Genomic DNA, 18688 nt, shown 5'->3' with positions numbered 1-18688 from the left:
TATCAATTTATCATCAGCATCCCGAATTGCTGATGACACAGATTCTGTCTGAACCTGTGAATTTAGGTTATAAATTGCAGCAGAGCGTCACAACCCGAATTAAACTATGAATTCACGTTTTGAAATCTGTTTTATTTTATTAAATTTTAATATTCCCTTCAATGAAAAACAATATTAAGAGAAGCACACTAGATATGGAATTAGTCGCTCGATATCTTTATATTTGATCAGAAGGTTCCTGCCGGCTTTACTGGATTTCCATTTTTTCTTCCTCCCCTAGATGCTGCAGGAGCGCTTCAGGGAGTTTGCCCGGGACACGGGCACCATCGGGCAGGAGCGCGTGGACGCGGTGAACCGCCAGGCGGACGAGCTGATCAACGCGGGCCACAGCGACGCGGCGACGGTGGCGGAGTGGAAGGACGGGCTGAACGAGGCCTGGGCCGACCTGCTGGAGCTCATCGACACGCGCACGCAGATCCTCGCCGCCTCCTTCGAGCTGCACAAGTTCTACCACGACGCCAAGGAGATCCTGGGCCGCATCCTGGACAAGCACAAGAAGCTGCCGGAGGAGGTGGGGCGCGACCAGAACACGGTGGAGACGCTGCAGAGGATGCACACCACCTTCGAGCACGACATCCAGGCGCTGGGGACGCAGGTAACATTGGGCTCCCCGTGTTGTGAGGTTCTGGTGGACCATTCGCACCATCGGCACCGTCCTCTTTTTTTTATTCATTTCATCTCATTATCACCGTATAAGCCTATAACAGTTTAATTATACGCGTCCACCTCATGAAGAAGAAACGTTTAGTGTCGTTCAACATCGGCACATCATTTCCTGGTTCATTTTCAACCCAACCCTGAACCCAACTGATTAAATGCGGCCACTTTGCTTTCTAGCCCTTGCGGCAGATCTCATATTGTTTTTTTGTTTCCCCATCAATTTTGATAGAAACATAATTGTAGAATTTGTCCAAAAGCAAAAATTCTAACAGTACTTACTACTACTCAGCCAATAAATGGAATTCTTAGAAGAAGAAGACTTACAGCTGGGCAATATATCAATATATAATATAACAATAATTCCTCTACCTGCTTCATCATAATATCCTAATGTTACTTACTGTAATGTTATTATATTACATATATTTACATATACTTACACGTACTGTATACTTATATTTTGTGCTCATTTGTGTGGCCCCTGGTGTTTTTTTTATTTTTATGTTGTCCTATGAATCATCCTGTGCCTCCTCCTCCTCTCCTCCCTGAAGGTTCGACAGCTTCAGGAGGACGCGGTGCGCCTGCAGTCTGCCTACGCTGGAGACAAGGCCGATGACATCCAGAAGAGAGAGGGAGAGGTGAGCCGCCGAGCCGCCCAAAGCACGACAGCAGCGAAACACATTTCCGGGAAGATACACTCAATTTGGTTATTTGCATTAAAGCAACTCCTTAAGTTTACATCTGCTGGCTGAGCCTTCATAACAAAAAAATTTAAAAAAAATCCTGATTCTTCGCTCCGGCTCCAGTCCTCATTCAGAATGCTTCACCAGCAGCCAGGACCTCTTTATGACGTCATGTATTTAAATACCGGTTTATTTTAACCGCAGGAGGGATGGGAGATTTATTTGGACACCGAGGGGACATATTTACTCATGAGCGGCTTAATATTCTTCACAGTTTAGCAGCTGATTTGTATGACCTCTGATTCTCGTAACCTCAAGTAGAACTTGAAAAGCCCAAGTTCCAATATAGATGTTTGTTTGCGTGCATCAACCACGCTGAGAAGCATCAAGTTGGAAAATGTTCCAACCAGCATAAAAAAATAAAAAAAATTAATTTTGTTTGTTTGGTTTTTTTTTACCAAAATACACAGCACATAGTGCTGCTGTTTATTCTTATGAATCATTGTTGATCTAGATCTGGATATGGTTGGATTATCCCGAGTGAAATTACCACTGTTTAGATGGATGCCGCCATCCCTGTGAAGTAAATCCTTCAAAACATTGACACCACCCTACAGGCCCTGATTATCGTTTGATTCAAATTTTATAAAAAATAAATAAATAGTAATATAATATAAATAATATTTTATATAACAAAATCTTTTGCGTTTATTTTATGTTTATTGTTTATTATTTTTATTCTGCGTTTCTCTGATGTAGAAATACTTGAGCTGCTGTTCTTACAAGTAAATGGTGCTAAAAGTATCAGAGTTTAGCAGGTTAATCCGTTTTAGAATTGTATGTATGCAAAGCCATGCAAACCATTCAAAATCAATAGATCCTAAACCTATTGTAGATCTTACAGGCCATAGTGCATTCTTGTCTTCTCAGCCCCCCTCTCTCTCTCACACACACACACACACACACACACACACACACACACACACACACACACACACTCACAGAGCAGAATTTGGGTTAGAAAGAGCAAGCGGAGCGGCATTCTGGCGTGTTAACCTCGCTGGTTGGAAATCCACCATGACATGAATGTAATACCTAACCAGGAAGCTGACTTTTTTTAGACTCAGTCATTCCACAAGGATGTCAAAAGTCACCTAGAGAGCAGCGTCTGTGTCTTGATTCAATTTCGTACCGGTGAGATTTTCACCGCTCCAAATCCACAATTCTTCTAATGGGGATTTTGCTGTTGCCGTTGATAGATACAGGATTCTCCACTCGTATTTAAAGTGGAAATCCGTGACATTATTTTGTAAAAAAAATAAAATAAATAAAATAAAAAATTTAGCTGCCAACTATTTCAGAAACATTGAGTGAATGTATTTGAGCTACGCTTGTGCTCCTCTCTATGCTCTTCCCGTTGTTGATGGCAGGGTCCGCCTTTGCCGGCAGGAATCAGGCCACCCGCTAGGTTGAAAAGCGGCCCGATGAATTTGCTAAACCAGATAGCGATTTAAAGCCAGACGGGATCTTTTTCTTTCTTTTTTTTTTTTTTTTACAATGATCTAATTTGAGTCTGGAAAATGAAATGGAAAAGCACTCACGCCCGGAGGAAGCCCCTGTTAGGGAGGATGTGTGAGTGGCTGGTGTCTGAGTGTTTCTGACCCTGTATGTCCCATCCCCTGCACCAGAGGAGGAAGGGCGAGGTGAGACATCTTAACTCCGCTGACCCGGCGCATTGGCTTTGCATCCGTCTTTTGGTTTGGATGGCGGTTTTGTTTTTGGAGTTGCTTTTAGTATCTGCAACTAAAATGTTGATTCCTCGCCGATGACATTTTAGTCTTGGGTTTTCATTTTTTTTTTTTTTTTTTTTTTTTTTTATCGCAAACCGGCAGTAGCTCATGCTTGGCGTTGGCCGTTTGGACCGACGCTTCGCGTTTTCAACCTCCCCGAGATGCCGGTCCGGCGGGGTTTCGGCAGAAAGCCTGAAACAGGGTTTTGATCACTGAGCGTGTCTCAAAGTACATTTAAGTCTTATTTTGGTCTGGATTCCGATCGAATAAACCCCGCCCTCCTGGATCTCCAAGCAGGTTGAAAGGAAGCGTGCAAACACATTTAGTACCCGGTTGGGGTTAGTTAAGACTTTAGAGCTTTTAGTCCTTTTTAGATTATTCGTGTCCGTATTTTCTTCCATTTCTTCGCAAGGCTGCAATGAATCATTTGCAACCCACTTGTCTTTGTTGATGTTTTGCCGGGTGCTTGTGAACTGGCTGCTGCTGCCGCCGCTGCCGCTGGTGGCACAAAACATTCCCATCAGCTTGTGTGAAATATCGGTTGTGTTCTGGTCACAGTGATACGTGTCACGTTTGATGTGAGATATTCAGTCTTTGTGGTGAACTTTAAAGAAGGAAGTTGAGAACGAGACATGGGCTTATACCTTTTACATTTGCCTGGGCGGCCATTTGGATATGGGGCGCCCGTTCGCTTTCTTTCACTACGCCCTGCCGGACTTTCCCATTGAAGCGATTTCAACTGGTCCTCAACTGGTATTGAAACTGGTCGAATGGGTTTTACAGTTTATGGAGGTTGAAACGCTTCTGCCCTCAGTTGCTGGTGTGATCACGGCTTCATGGTGTAACACTGTGGTCCTTGGTGTAACAATGGTCTCCGTCGGTTTGGATAGAAAACGTTTCAGCTGGTGGTGGTTACTTGATTTGTAGCGTGCCCTGGGGTTTAATTCGACAAATTGACTGGTTGAGAGCTTGGCGGTGATCTCTGCTGGAAATTATACACAATACACGACAATTCTGACAGTGAGATTTATCCAACTCTGCGTTTAAGCAAGCCAGGCACGCATATGAAACCTCCAGTGATAGAGCTGTAGCGCTCATCGATGGATCCCGTTGGTGACGATGAATAGTTTTCCCCTTCTTTTTTGGAGCCGCGGCGTGAAACAATCTGTTAAAATTATGGTTTGCGCGGAACTCTGGGGATGAAAGTAAGATGGGAGGGAGAATCGGTTTGTTTTTACCCATTTTATCCACCGAAACAATTCTTGAAGGTTTGAAGGCTTTGGCTGCATATCAATCCAGACTCATCATTTGACATAAAGTATTCGCTTTTTATTACGCATTAAATGCCTTTCAATGAACAATAATAATTGTTATTAAAGAATAATAGTGGTGTCAAACAGCGTTTTTGCCAGTTTACTGGTCGGCACACATTAAACATTATCCCATAAACATTTTTAGATTATTACCATTATCTCTATTTTTAGATGTATTTATTTTTTTTAATTTGAACAAGAGTGAGAAACTTGCTTTAAAAGGATCTCCCGGTCCCACTGACAACTATGCTATCACATTTCTTTTGTCAAAATTACTTAATTTTGACGCTTCGGACAAATGGAACATTTAAATTTGGCGAAAATCGAGGCAACAGAAACATTAAAGCACACAGCTTGGTAAATGATTGTGATGGAGAGTACCATGCAGCGTTACATTCATTTATATTGAGTAATATTTACTGGGGTTGAATTAGGTGCAATCCGTATGTATGTTTATATCTCTATGTATGTATGTTTGTATGCAATATATATCAGTTATATCTAAACTGAATATATTGAAAAGTATTCGACATTCTAAAATCAACCACAAATTGACATTCTGAAAATTGTGTCGGGAAAGTTGTGCTCTGAATGTTGAATCCCATCACAATATTCACCAAGGATGATCTTTTTCAAATGGAATTTGACTGAACAACAAACAGAGTTGGTTGTAAGACATTTTGTTTTTCTCAGATCTATTTTTTTTTTTCCCCGGGTAGAGTAGAGCGTCCCGAGTCTTAACCCTGTTTTCTCTGGTTTTTAAGGTCCTGGAGGCCTGGAAGAACCTCCTGGAAGCGGCAGAGGGACGCAGGGTGCGGCTGCTCGACACCGGGGATAAATTCCGCTTCTTCAGCCTCGTCAGGGATCTGCTGCTGTGGATGGAGGACGTCATCCGCCTGATCGAGGCCCAGGAGAAGCCCAGGTACTGTGTGTGTGTGTGTGTGTGTGTGTGTGTGTGTGTGTGTGTGTGTGTGTGTGTGTGTGTGTGTGTGTGTGTGTGTGTGTGTGTGTGTGTGTGTGTGTGTGTGTGTGAGTGAGATTTATAATTACAGTTACAGCTACGCACATTACTGCAATTAATTAACTGTTTTCTTGATTATTTTGAGTCTAATTCTATTCTATGCATCAAGCAAAAATGATTTTTTTACATTTCTTATTCATTGAATTTTGTTTTATAATTATTGCAGGTAAAAAGTTGAGTTTTTAAATGTTCGCTATGGAGCCATCAGTATTTTACCTTTGATAATGGGGTGTCTGCAGCTCCTTAAAAAGTCTAGAAATGTCTTCAATTCAGTTTTTATCAATATTAGATATTAGAGATATAATAATAATGTAATTATTAATTTTGAGGTTAGGTGTTGAAAGTATCCTCAGCCAGCCAGGCTGACTGGCTGACTGTTTGTTTGTAGGGACGTGTCGTCTGTGGAGCTGTTGATGAACAACCACCAGGGCATCAAGGCGGAAATCGACGCCCGAAACGACAGCTTCACGTCCTGCATCGAGCTGGGGAAGGCGCTGCTGGCACGCAAGCACTACGCCTCCGAGGAGGTGGGGGGGGGGTCACTTCTGTCGGCCATGATGATGATGATGGTGACGATGATGGCTTTTCAGATGAAGGAGCTCTCTGCTTGGTTCTGATTTTCCCCGTGTTTTCCGTAGATCAAAGAGAAGTTGCTACAGTTGACGGACAAGAGGAAAGACATGATCGACAAGTGGGAGGACAGATGGGAGTGGCTGAGATTGGGTGAGAAGCTCCTCCTGGCGGCCAGGCGTTCAGATGACCAGCCGGTCAACCCTGACGACCCTCCGCCACCTGAGTAGTTTGGTCACTCGTGTCTAGGGCGGAGCTACTCGAAAGTTGGTCTGGATCCAATTGCGTTAAAAAACGTATATACACGCTGTATTATTTAACTTTGAAGAACTGAGGCAAAGCTGCAGTGAAAACAAAATTCATCCAAAGTAATCTGACCCACTAAAGATAGTGAGCCAATGTTTTAAACAGGATAAGAAGCACACTACACAATAATTTATTTATTTGTTTGTTTGTGCCAATTTAGAAAGCTAATAAACCCTGAACTGTGCTCTCTACTCTCTGGTGCGTGGCCGCAGTGCTGGAGGTGCACCAGTTCTCCCGCGACGCGGGCGTGGCCGAGGCCTGGCTGCTGGGGCAGGAGCCCTACCTGTCCAGCCGCGAGATGGGACAGAACGTGGACGAGGTGGAGAAGCTGATCAAGAGGCACGAGGCCTTCGAGAAGTCAGCCGCCACCTGGGAGGAGCGCTTCTCCGCGCTGGAAAGACTGACCACGGTAAAAAATAATAATAATAAAATAAAGTGAGTAGTAGTAGAAGGTAAAACTGTTTTGTGCTGTATATACACGACATTGTAACTCCTGCATTGTTGTCCAGATGGAGTTACATGAAGTGAGAAGAACGCAGGAGGAACTAGAGAGGAACAGGAAAGCTGCTGAGGCCCCGCCCGCCGATGCTGAATCACAGCAGAGGTGTGTGTGTGTGTGTGTGTGTGTGTGTGTGTGTGTGTGTGTGTGTGTGTGTGTGTGTGTGTGTGTGTGTGTGTGTGTGTGTGTGTGTGTGTGTGTGTGTGTGTGTGTGTGTGTGTTTTCCACATTCTTTGTGAGATCAATGATGGTAATAACATTTTATTTACACATTTCATACAGAACATGTGACTCGAGTGCTTTACATTCGAAGGCAATCAAACATTAGTAATGATGTTGATGATGAAGGAGAAGAAGCAAACGAGCTGATCTAATCTACCGTTCAACATCATCTCACACACTTAATGAGCAGCAACACACCCGTATAGACATTTATGACAATATCCTGCACGCCCATGCAATATCTCTCTCTCCCTCTCTCTCTCTCTCTCTCTCTCGCTCTCTCTCTCTCTCTTTCTCTCTCTCTCTCTCTCTCTCTCCCCAGAGAGCCGGAGGTGTCTCAGAATGGAGTGATGAGTGAGCAGGACTCTCCCAGGGTTAGTTACCGCTCTCCTGCCTACCAGTCATTCAGCAGCTACAGGAGCTCTGCTGTGCCCTGAGAGACACACACACACACACACACACACACATACACACACACACAGAATTTCATGTTCTGAACAACCTGCTCGGGTAACGCTTGATCTCGGACCAAAACTCAAGGTTTTTCGAGGCAAACTCCATCCAGATGTTCCAGATGTCGTATTAGGATAAAGGTTCATATTGCATTATCAGCCCAACAAACATGACACAACTGAACACACACACACACACACACACACACACACACACACATACCCCGGACCGCAAGCACATTCCACCGGTGCACCCATTTCAGATTTTATTTTATTCCTGTCATGTCTGGTGTTGTTTAACTACATTTTTATCTGTTGTTTACCTGACCTTCTCTTGTCCACACTAAGCTGATATGTTTATTCTTTAACAGCTTTTAATCATGCCTCAATTCGCCTTTTTTTTTTCTTGTAAGTGTTGAATGTTTGTGTTTCACTAGTTTAACTGATCTGAACTCAAGTTTTTGCCTCAGGTTCCACGCGTCTCTGTAGCACACACGAAAAACACGTGAAAAGAGGTCGGATCAAGGAGTTGCCGGGAGACATTTGAATGTGCGCCTGTGGAGTGACACGCTTTGGTGAAAAGTTGAGGTGTCTTAGATGTTTTTTTAGGGGCAACAAATGGCTTCATGAGAAAATGATAAAAGGCGAGAGCAGTGGCGGGATAATGACGGAGAATTCTACTCTTAGATCAAGGGAAAACAAAGGGATATATATAGAGAACATACACCGATCAGCCACAACAATAAAAACACTGTTTTTTATGTTGTGGCTGACTGGTGTATACGTTACAGGCATATGTAGGGAACACGTAGGGATATATAAAGGGAACATATAAAGGGAACATACAGGCATACATGGGGAATACATAGGGATATATGAGGGAACATATATAGGGAACATACAGGTATACATGGGGAACACAGAGGGATAAATAAAGGGGATATATATAGGGGGAATACATAGTGATATATAAAGGGAACATATAAAGGGAACATACAGGCATACATGAGGAATACATATGGATATATAAAGGGAACATATATAGGGAACAGACAGGCATATATAGGGGGAATACATAGGGATAAATAAAGGGAATATATATAGGGAACCCACAGGTATACCTGGGGAATACATAGGGATATAGAAAGGGAACACACCAGCATATATAGGGGGAGTACATAGGGATATGTAGGGAACATACAGGCATAAATAGGAAACAGAAAAATATAGGTATACATAGGGAAGACATTGGATGTATAGGGAAAGAAATTGGGAACATCAGGAATTATATTTTCTAAACCCCTTAACATGAATTACTAACAACCACCTCACTGAGTTTCTTTTACGTCTTTTTAAATCTTTTTTCAAGTATTTAACCACACTTACGAGACCTCACAGAAACGTGCATATTTCACCTTAAATTTAGCTCTTGGATTTTTTGGGGATTTTCTTTCCCTATTTGAATTTTTCCGAGCATCCTTACTTGTGTGTAATCCGTTAAGTTTTGAACATCAGATGTGTCCTATTTGGAGCTGTAGCCATGTTTTGGAAACGCTGACGAAATATACCCAAACCGAATATGAGAGCGATGGAGTGAGAGGAGGGAGACGGCTGTGATGGAGTGAGAGTGAGACCATGTGGCTGCTGTGTGGTACCTTAAAAGAATCACACACATACACACACACATAATACACATACGTTATTCAAACATACAAAACACACCTCCATCGATGTATCTCCTTCCCTCCTTATTTTCCTTTTGTTTCTTTTCCCTCTTCTCTACCTCCCTCTCTCCCTCTCTCAGCTTGACTCGCCCGCCGTCCTCTCCCCTCAGCTCTTGATGTTTCTGCTCCTTTATGTTATAATTTATAAAATCACCACGTGGAACCTCAACACCTGAGTCACACAGCAAACACACACACGCGCACACACACTCAGCTAAATATTGAACACCATAATTATTGTTTGTGTGTAATATACACAGTATGTGACTACACAAAAGGCACTTTACTTTAAGGCAGTCTAATTGAGTCTTAAAATAAATGTTGGATGTCTCCGTGAACCCTTAAAATGACTTAAAATCACTGTTTCAATTCAAATAATATCATCACATTTAAGAAAGGGCAGTATGACAGAATCTAGCACATTGTGCGAAAGGCAACCCCGCCACAGAATACGATAGAACCTTCCGTGTTTTAAATAGGTTCAGCTTTCGTGGACGTCAATGTCTGTGAGAAAGGTATGAGAAAGTTTTTGGACGGCTGATTATTGTGTTTATTTCGATGAAATACTCGGTCATCAGTAAGGAGATGACCGTTGTCTTTAGACTGTGTGGCGACTTACTTCCCTTCACAGAGATATTCCATCACTCATCACTGCACAAACGTTGACATAATTATGTCCTAATTATGAATATCATTCCACAACACTGTGTGGACATCATACATTGTGTGTGTTTGTGTGTGTGTGTGTGTGTGTGTGTGCGGCGTGCGTGCGTGCGTGTCTCTCTCCCCACACAACATTTTGTTTTTCTTCACTTGTCGTCCTCATGTTAATCCAACAAACTGTTGAGTTCAAGTGATGCATATCTCAAGTCGTTTTCCATGTTTAAATGTTGTGTGGTTTTTGTTGTTGCATGTTCATTCCTCGCCAGTGTTTCCTACTAACACACATTCCTCAGTGTTACTTAATAAAAGCTGTTAGAATGGGGTTCCCCTCCAGCACCTGTTTTTTTTTTTGTTTTTTTATACCTCTATTTTTATGTCTTTGTGTTTGTCCTGAAGCCATGTCGCATGCCGTCTCCAGCGTTTGATTGTTAGTATTATTTGTACCGTTTATATTTATTTTCATCTCATTTCATCATCATTGTTTAGTTGTTGTTTTTTTGTTTGTTTTTTTTCATCCTGGCACCGTTTAATTATATTGCTGTCATTACCCCTACAATGGTCTTACAATGGGTCAAGAAAATACTGGCGTTTTCCTTTAAATGCAGAGGTCAAATTCTAGGTAAATGCAAACATTTATTTAAAAATTAAGTGAAGTTATTAGTAGTGATAGTATTATTAATTATATTATATAATATATAAAGTGATAAACTACTTGGCAATGGGCTGATTTCCTGGATGTGCCCTTGGCAGAGTGTTGTAGTTGAGTATGTGGTGGGTCCAATATTCACCATTCAACATTTTACCATAATTCATATTTTTCAAAGCCGACCAAAATCAACTTGAGCTGATGATTTGTTTTACACTTTATCCAAGCACCTTCAAACCAAAGGTTTGAACATTGGTCTAAAATGGACAAATCTCAGTCAAGTTCACCCACAAACTGCTGATGGTCTTGCGATGCCTAAAACAACCTCCTTGATAAACAGTTTTTCCATGAAATGGACTCACTTCGAGTACAGATTGTTGTTCCCGTGTACAATTACAACGTGCATCGTATCAGAAGTCGTGGCATCTCTGAGAGGGAGATCTTTCAAGGCTCCCGAACGAGGTCTCAGTGAGAGAGCCGCCCTGCATTGGCTGAGCTGTGGAAGAGCAGTAACAGGGTAAATGAGCAAAGCAGTGGGAGTGCAGTGAGTGTGCAGTGACAAAAAAATAAATAAAAACCCTGTTTTGATAATAGGTCATAATTTCCCCTTGCACCGATAATGACCCTTAATCAATCCAAGCAATTTTCTGGATAATTGTTTGAAAATTTTGAGCGTGTTTTTATTCAGTTTTTTTTTTTATTATTCTATTTTCCTCCCCCCGAGGGGTTAACCATGTTGATTTTGGAGAGTTGATTTTCCTGTAGTCTGCAGTGTGTGCATGTTGAGACGGTTTGCTCTGTCACGCTAATATTTTGACCTCTCTCATCAATACTGGAATCTGGACTCGCAATGTTAATAAAATAACTATTAACTAATCAGAGCTTGTGTAGCTGAGGGAATCTCAAGATGATTGATCACCTTCAAAAATTTTTTTGAAATTTTGCTTCTACCCATTGCCTAATAGTCTTACACATTTTTCATTTTATTATTCTTACTATTTTTATGTTTTTAAGGGGGGAAAAAAACACGCCCATCGACAATTTGAACGTATCCAAAAGTCTTACATTCTCCAAAATCCCTATTGCTACAATACATCACATACATAGTCTGGAACTACAAGATAGATTGATAGTTCACCATTCAGCCAGGTCATTCCTCTCATGTAGAAAGTGTATTTATTTATTCTATTTGTATTTATATATCCATATATATATATGTGTATATATATATATAGGGAATTTCAATCTGACTCCACAAGCTGTGGCTCTGCCTCTTTGCATGTTCAACCTTTGGCTTCTGGGATCTCGTGTGTGTGTGTGTGTGTGTGTGTGTGTGTGTGTGTGTGTGTGTGTGTGTGTGTGTGTGTGTGTGTGTGTGTGTGTGTGTGTGTGTGTGTGTGTGTGTGTGTGTGTGTGTGTGTGTGTGTGTGTGTGTGTGTGTCCCCGAGACAGAAAAGTAAATAAAAATGTGTTTCTGCGTTTGATTTAAAGCGTGTGTGTGTGTTAGAGCAGTCGATAAATTGAAAATGATGCGTACGAGTCTCATGGGTCCTGCAGTCTCTCTCTGCCTCCCTCTAACTCTACTCTCTGGTCCCAGAAGGACAGCGGTGACGCGGTGAACGGCGTGTCGGACCGCAGCCCCGCGGGGTCTCCCGCCGCTGCTCGCAAGAGCAAGGTCAGCCAGGCCGCTACCCTTCCGACCAAAACCCAGCAGGACGTGCCCACCTCCCAACTGGAGGGCTTCCTGTACCGCAAGCACGAGTGGGAGGGCCACAACAAGAAGGCTTCGAGCAGGTGGACAGTCAATTACTTGACAATTACTTGACACTTGATACATTACATCTGTGTTACATTGACATAACATAACGATTACATTAAAATTACATTTCAGTTACATCCCATTATATCCCCCACATTACCTGGGGGGTATAATATAATGGAGAACTTTCTGAATTTTTGGAGTATTTTCTGGAAAGTGTTATGAGAATTTTCCACACAAATATATACGAGAAACAATGATTTATTCATGATTGATTTAAACATTCATGAATTGATCATCAAAACAGAATTCCTCCCACATATGATTAAAGTGGATTTTAGCAAATACATTTTTTTGTCTCCCACAAGGAAACATTGATATGTATTCAACTGGGGACTAATAAAGTGCCATCTGACTGAAGCCATAATTTTTCTCCGAGTACCATTTTGTGTGTAAACTTTTCAAATATAAATAATAAAATAATCTATTGTTCGGTAACCTCTCACCTCTGACCCCTTCCCCTCTGCCCGCGCAGGTCGTGGCACAACGTGTACTGTGTGATCAACCTCCAGGAGATGGGATTCTATAAGGACCAGAAGAGCGGCAGCCAGGGCATCCCCTACCACAGCGAGCTTCCCATCAGCCTCAAGGAGGCGGTGTGCGAGGTGGCGCTGGACTACAAGAAGAAGAAGCACGTCTTCAAACTCAAGTACGAGTCCTGCGGGCGTGCGCGTGCGGGCGTGCGCGTGCGGGCGCGTGCGTGCGTGCGGGCGTGCGTGCATGCGTGTGTGTGCGTGTGTGTGTGTGTGTGTGTGTGTGTGTGTGTGTGTGTAATGCTACTTATGGCTTTATAAACTCTTAACTAAATGTCCTTGTTCTGCCTCCACAGAGTTACGGACGGGAATGAGTATCTCTTCCAAGCCAAAGATGATGTAAGATAAACGCACTATTTACATACTATTTACATTGGTGTGTATTATTGTATGGTAATATACATGTAGTGTCCCTCTGGTAACTTTTAATTTGCGTTTTAACAACATACTGATGTTTCCTGTTGGAGTCGAAATACAGAGCGGAGAACCAACTTCTCCTCAGTGACTCATCGTTCACGTAAAGGTTTTGTCCGACTCGGAGCGTCTAACGCCGTGTGTGTGTGTGTGTGTGTGTGTGTGTGTGTGTGTGTGTGTGTGTGTGTGTGTGTGTGTGTGTGTGTGTGTGTGTGTGTGTGTGTGTGTGTGTGTGTGTGTGTGTGTGTGTCTTGTTCCCTCTCAGGAGGAGATGAACACGTGGATCTCGGCCATCTCCGCCGCTGGGTCGGCCGGCAGGTCGGAGGTCGCGGCCAGCAGCCACAGCACGCCCGCCGCATCCGGCGGGCGCGCCCAGACGCTCCCCGCCACCGTCGCCATGGCGGCGGAGTCCAGCCCCGGGAAGCGAGAGAAAGATAAGGAGAAGCGCTTCAGTCTGTTCAGCAAGAAGAAGTAGACGCCGCCCTCCTCCCCCTCCCTCCCTTACCTCTCCTCCCTCCTCCTCACCGGTCAGGCTGCTCCTGCTTGGTTATCTTGGTGCCCCCCCGCGCCTCCTCGGTCTCCGCTCCCTCCTTCTTCACCTCTCCTCTCCCCTCTTTACCTCCTCTCCCCACCCCCGTCCCGCCCCCTCTCTTCCTCACCTCCCCCTCCTTCCTCTTCCTCTCAGAGCGTGACTCCAGCATGCAAGCTCCGAGCCAAAATCGTCCACTCTGTGCCTAACAACCGTCCCATCTGGCTCAGAGCGCCTACTACACCCCCCCACCCCCCCACCCCCCCTCGCCCCCGCCATCCCCCCTTTTCTTCTCGAAGATCAGGAGCAGAGACAACGATTCAAGGTTCAAGTCGAATGAAGGAAGGAAAAATAAAAGTTCTCCGCGTGGGGTATTGCAAGAGCTTCGAGTAGCCGCCATCATTGAAACTAAAAAGACGTTAAAAACACCAGTTTTGACATTCGACAACAACAGAAAAGAATCAGGCGTCTCCACATTTTCTGACTATTTACTGAATATTATTGTTATGATTATTATTGTTATTATTATTATTATTATTATTTCTTTCCTCTTAATGATGTTTTCCGCTTTCTAAACATCTCGGTTTTGTCGCTCCCCCTCTGTCAGTCGGTGTTGACCCTCCCTGGCCATCCCCAGTGTTCTTTTTTTTTTTTTCAAAAGTTGTAGTTTATGGAGCGTGTCCCTCCTCTGCTTTCGAGGAGGCGTCGGCCTTTTTGCGAGACAACGTGTCTTCTTCTCTGGCGGGCAAACGGAGACTCTGGGAGGCGCAGGGGGGTGGGGGGGTGGGGGGTTAAAACTGCTTAGAAAAAAAAACAAACAACATCTCCCGCCCACTGAAATTACTTTAAAGAGCCGGCGGATGTGTTGTGTTTCTTTCCGGTTATTGAAGATGGACCCAGAGAGCCGGAATGTGGCTCGGAGAGGCTCCTGCGAGGTCGGCTGAGCTCACATCTGGACCGGAGACGTTTTTGAAGGAAAAATTTGGTCTTAACTTGTCCTTAAAACACTTTGCCTTGGGTTACCACGTAGTTGTACTCTAGTAGAACCACAAAGGAAAAGGCAGTCGTCATCGGCGTCCATGTGAGCCTGTGGTGCTTTGAGCTGTACTGTATGTATAACTTGTGTATAACATAAACAAACTGTTCAAATATAAACCGGTTTGACTTCACTTAAACTATTAATAAAAGTAAGGCCTGTCAGCTATAATAATAAGCCTCATTAGAATGGTAGTTTTTTTTTTTTGGTTTGTTTGTTTTGTTTTTTGTTTTTTTTATGTGGAAGAAATTCAAATATAGGGTCCTGGTCGGTCATTATCGTGAGGGTGCCTCGACGGGCGAAGTAACAAATTAGTATGTTCAATAACTTGACATCCATTAAATTTTATTTTATACTTATTATTGGGGTTTTTTTTTTTTTTTTTGTTTTTCAACATTTAATTCTGCCCTTAGTTATTTCATTTCCTATATGTATTTTGAGTTTAATAACAAAAAGCTGTACGTTAAGGTTTATTTAGTTGGATTCCAAGTACGGAGACATAGATGTATTGTAAAAAATACTTTAGCATCGTTGTTATGTAGAAAAGTGGGTTCTAAAGCATTTACTGGAAGTAATGTTGCAGAATAATGGTTGCTTGCTTGTTGGCTTCAGCATTGCATTCTTAAAATCCGGACTGCCAGTTTCACTGTTTTTCAATCCCCTTAATTACTTGTCTGACAGCCTCTGCCTGAGGAAAGAATAAAAAACAAACAAACATGTGACTAATGTTTAATCGGGGTGGGGGGGCACTCGTGTTGCCGTAGTCTGTAGTACCGAGTTTCCCAAATCAGGCTGAAATGAAACGGTTCAAGTAATTAATTGGATTCCCTAAGAGCTAATTGGCGGAGGTCTAATACGATTCCTCTCTTTTTGTTTTTGCTACATTCTCTGGCTATTTGATAAATGATAGTGTGCTTTCCTCTGTCACTGTAACTATAGTAACAAGATATTTCTTAATATTGCACAATCAACAACGCCACAGTGGGTGGGTGAACGGGGATGAGGGGGGTGCTTGTTTTGCCATAGCGGGTGGGGGCCGGATTGTAGGTGAGTTTAGTCTGTGATTTTTTGGACCAGGGATCACTGCACATATAGTCTCCTCCCCTCTCTGTTACATCTGTGCAAAAAGCCATTAAAAACGCTTTTAAAATGAAACCGCGGCGTGCGTCGTGTCATGTGTGTGGGGGAAAAGCTGCAGAGACGACATTTCCTCTTTAAAAACGCCGGAGCGGGTCGGAATGTGTGTGTGTGAGACGGGAACGCAGGCGGGAAAACACTCTGAGCCTTCAACATGTCCGCTGAGCGGAACCGGACGTTTGCTAATCCACATCTGCATTTATGTCTGCACCTGTATAGCGGCGGCCAAACGTGGCGTCATCAGAGCACGTGATTATACTCATCTCTGATAGTGCGGAGCCACGCCCACCCGCCTCACGGAACAGCGCCGATCCGCCGGAACCTCACGCTTGTTTGTTTACGATATCACATTTTTTTTGGTGTATAAACCGGGGCTGCAGTGGCTCGCGGACGAGCTCGCGTGAGTACGCGTCGAACGCTACAGCGCATCAGATGGAATCCGCAGGCCTTTGCGCCTCGGCTGAACGTTTGACCGTCCGAAGGAGGATCTCTCCGGGCAACGTTCTCGAAAGCAGCGCTCCAAACAGAACCTGTCAAGCGGGAAGAAAAGACTTGCTGGAGCTGAAAGGTGCATATTCCTGTGCAAGTGTCCTTTAAATCTCAACCTATATTTGAATACGTTTGGAACTGTTAAATTGAATATTCAAGTAAAATGTATACCGATGCACATGCAAACATCCCATCGAGCTGTGTTCGCAGCCACTCACGCGCTCATCTCTGCACAATTACCTTGTAGCAGAGTTCAACAGAATAATATTTCACAGGTGGGGATGCATTTTCACAATGTTTCGTCATCTCATCAGCCCGAGCAGTGTACAGTCGGTGTCTAATAACTTCCATACCCCGAAACAGAACACTAAGCAATATCATTTAACATCTTTTTTATAAGGCTTAAACGTTGACCTGTGAAGCACAGGGAGAACCTGCAGCAGGGTGGTAAGTTTCTCGATAGCAAAGCATTCCGTGAGGTTATGCTTTGAACACTTATAAATGTGGGAACCAATGTTTAAGGCCTAGGAAGCGACACGGGACAATATCAGGATAAAAACAATAGATGGAAGCGTAATGGCCGAGTGGCATTGATTTGTTCCTTTGAGTCAACTCACAGCACGGCATTTTAAAGCACATTGCTGCAGATCCACAATAACAACACTCACCTTAAACCAGTAAAATGTATATTATCATTAATAATTTATCACTGGTTTCGTGTCGTAATGAAATAAAATTCAGTTGCCAAGATGGTTCGGATAAATGTGTGGGTTTTTTTTTCTGGTTTCCATGAGAAACGGGCTGAATATGAGTTGACCTAATGCATAACTATGAGTAATTCCGGCTCTTTGTTCAGTGACAGACACGCTCCTCTATTTTCTACACATTATGCAAACAATCTAGTTTCATCCCATTTTTACATAATTACAGATTTATTGTGTGTGGGCGGGCAGGCAGGTGTGTGTGTGTGTGTGTGTGTGGGCGGGCGGGCGTATCTGAAGTAGCAGCACAGAGTTGAGACTATGGGCCCGTTTCGTGGACAGGGTTCAATCTAAATCGGGACTAAATTAACCCTACTTAAATTAATCCAGAATTTGAAAACCCCTTGCTGAGACATTGCTTGATTTAAGATTGGTTAGTTCAAGACTAGGAAGTCCTAGACTAAGGTAATGAAGGACTGGTCAGCTCAGACCCACATCCACTCATCCAAAGATGAACTTGCCGTGGCCAGGTTTATTTACTTAGATTAGATTAGAAGACTTAGATTATTACTAATCTTCCTTCCGGAAATCCCGTTTTTAAACCAAATCAGACTTGGGCAAGTCTGCGACTATTTTAAACCATGACTGGGAAAGGCTGTTTCAATTGGTCCAGATTAAAAGTCTGATTTAGTATAAAACAAGGCCTAATCGGTGTGATCAGAAGATCGATCAAATTGAGTTTTGTTTCGATTCCTGAGATCTCAGCTGCAAAAATACTCTCAAATTGTTAAGAAGTAAAAAAAAAAAAAAAAAAATGAAAAAACAAGGAATAAAATGATCACTATGCACTTTAATCTGTTTCCCAGCAGGTGTTGTATTTTTTTTTTTTAATTGAAATCTTTGAAGTATATCGGTATGGGAATGTGATTTATTTCATAGATTTTGACCACAATGAAATAATGTTGCACGTGAAATAATGATGTCATTGATGGAGATAGAAGAGATGTAAACGTGTGTGTGTGTGTGTGTGTGTGTGTGTGTGTGTGTGTGTGTGTGTGTGTGTGTGTGTGTGTGTGTACGTGCGTGCGTGCGTGCGTGTCTTGAGTGCCTGTCTGTGTCCCATGTGTAAATCCCTCAAGTAGTTACCATGGTGAGAACGGGCAGGAGGCAAGGTCCTATGGGACAAGAGGTTAGCTTTGTGTGTGTGTGTGTGTGTGTGTGTGTGCATGCATGTGCGTGTGCACTGTGCACATTTGTTTGCCGTAGCTCACTCCACTGGGTACAGTTTTCATGATGCCGTAAGCGCTGGAAAAAAAAAACCCTCAACACTCAAACAAGCGTTGGTTTTGGAAGATCCCTGCAACGGAGGGTTCTGGCTCTAAAGAATCCTGGATCTTGATTTGTCAGACACACAGCCATAT

At 43.1% G+C, this 18688-nt stretch overlaps 1 protein-coding gene across 1 annotated transcript in view; it reads left to right on the top strand.

The window, feature by feature from the left end:
• Positions 1-16095, top strand: part of sptbn1 (spectrin, beta, non-erythrocytic 1) — a 91676-nt gene extending 75581 nt beyond the window's left edge. Inside the window, 12 exon segments of the mRNA XM_080016786.1 lie at positions 281-655; positions 1272-1358; positions 5271-5428; positions 5916-6054; positions 6166-6250; positions 6616-6812; positions 6913-7007; positions 7447-7498; positions 12207-12403; positions 12904-13077; positions 13258-13300; positions 13641-16095. Of these exon segments, the coding sequence (XP_079872912.1) occupies positions 281-655; positions 1272-1358; positions 5271-5428; positions 5916-6054; positions 6166-6250; positions 6616-6812; positions 6913-7007; positions 7447-7498; positions 12207-12403; positions 12904-13077; positions 13258-13300; positions 13641-13850 (1812 nt within the window). The 3' untranslated portion in view covers positions 13851-16095.
• Positions 16096-18688: the final 2593 nt, after the last annotated feature.

This window comes from Zeus faber (assembly GCF_960531495.2).
Source record: "Zeus faber genome assembly, chromosome: 16".
NCBI classification, from domain to species: Eukaryota; Metazoa; Chordata; class Actinopteri; order Zeiformes; family Zeidae; genus Zeus; species Zeus faber.
Note: the sequence above shows the minus strand (reverse complement) of the source record. Positions and strands in the feature narration are given on the sequence as shown.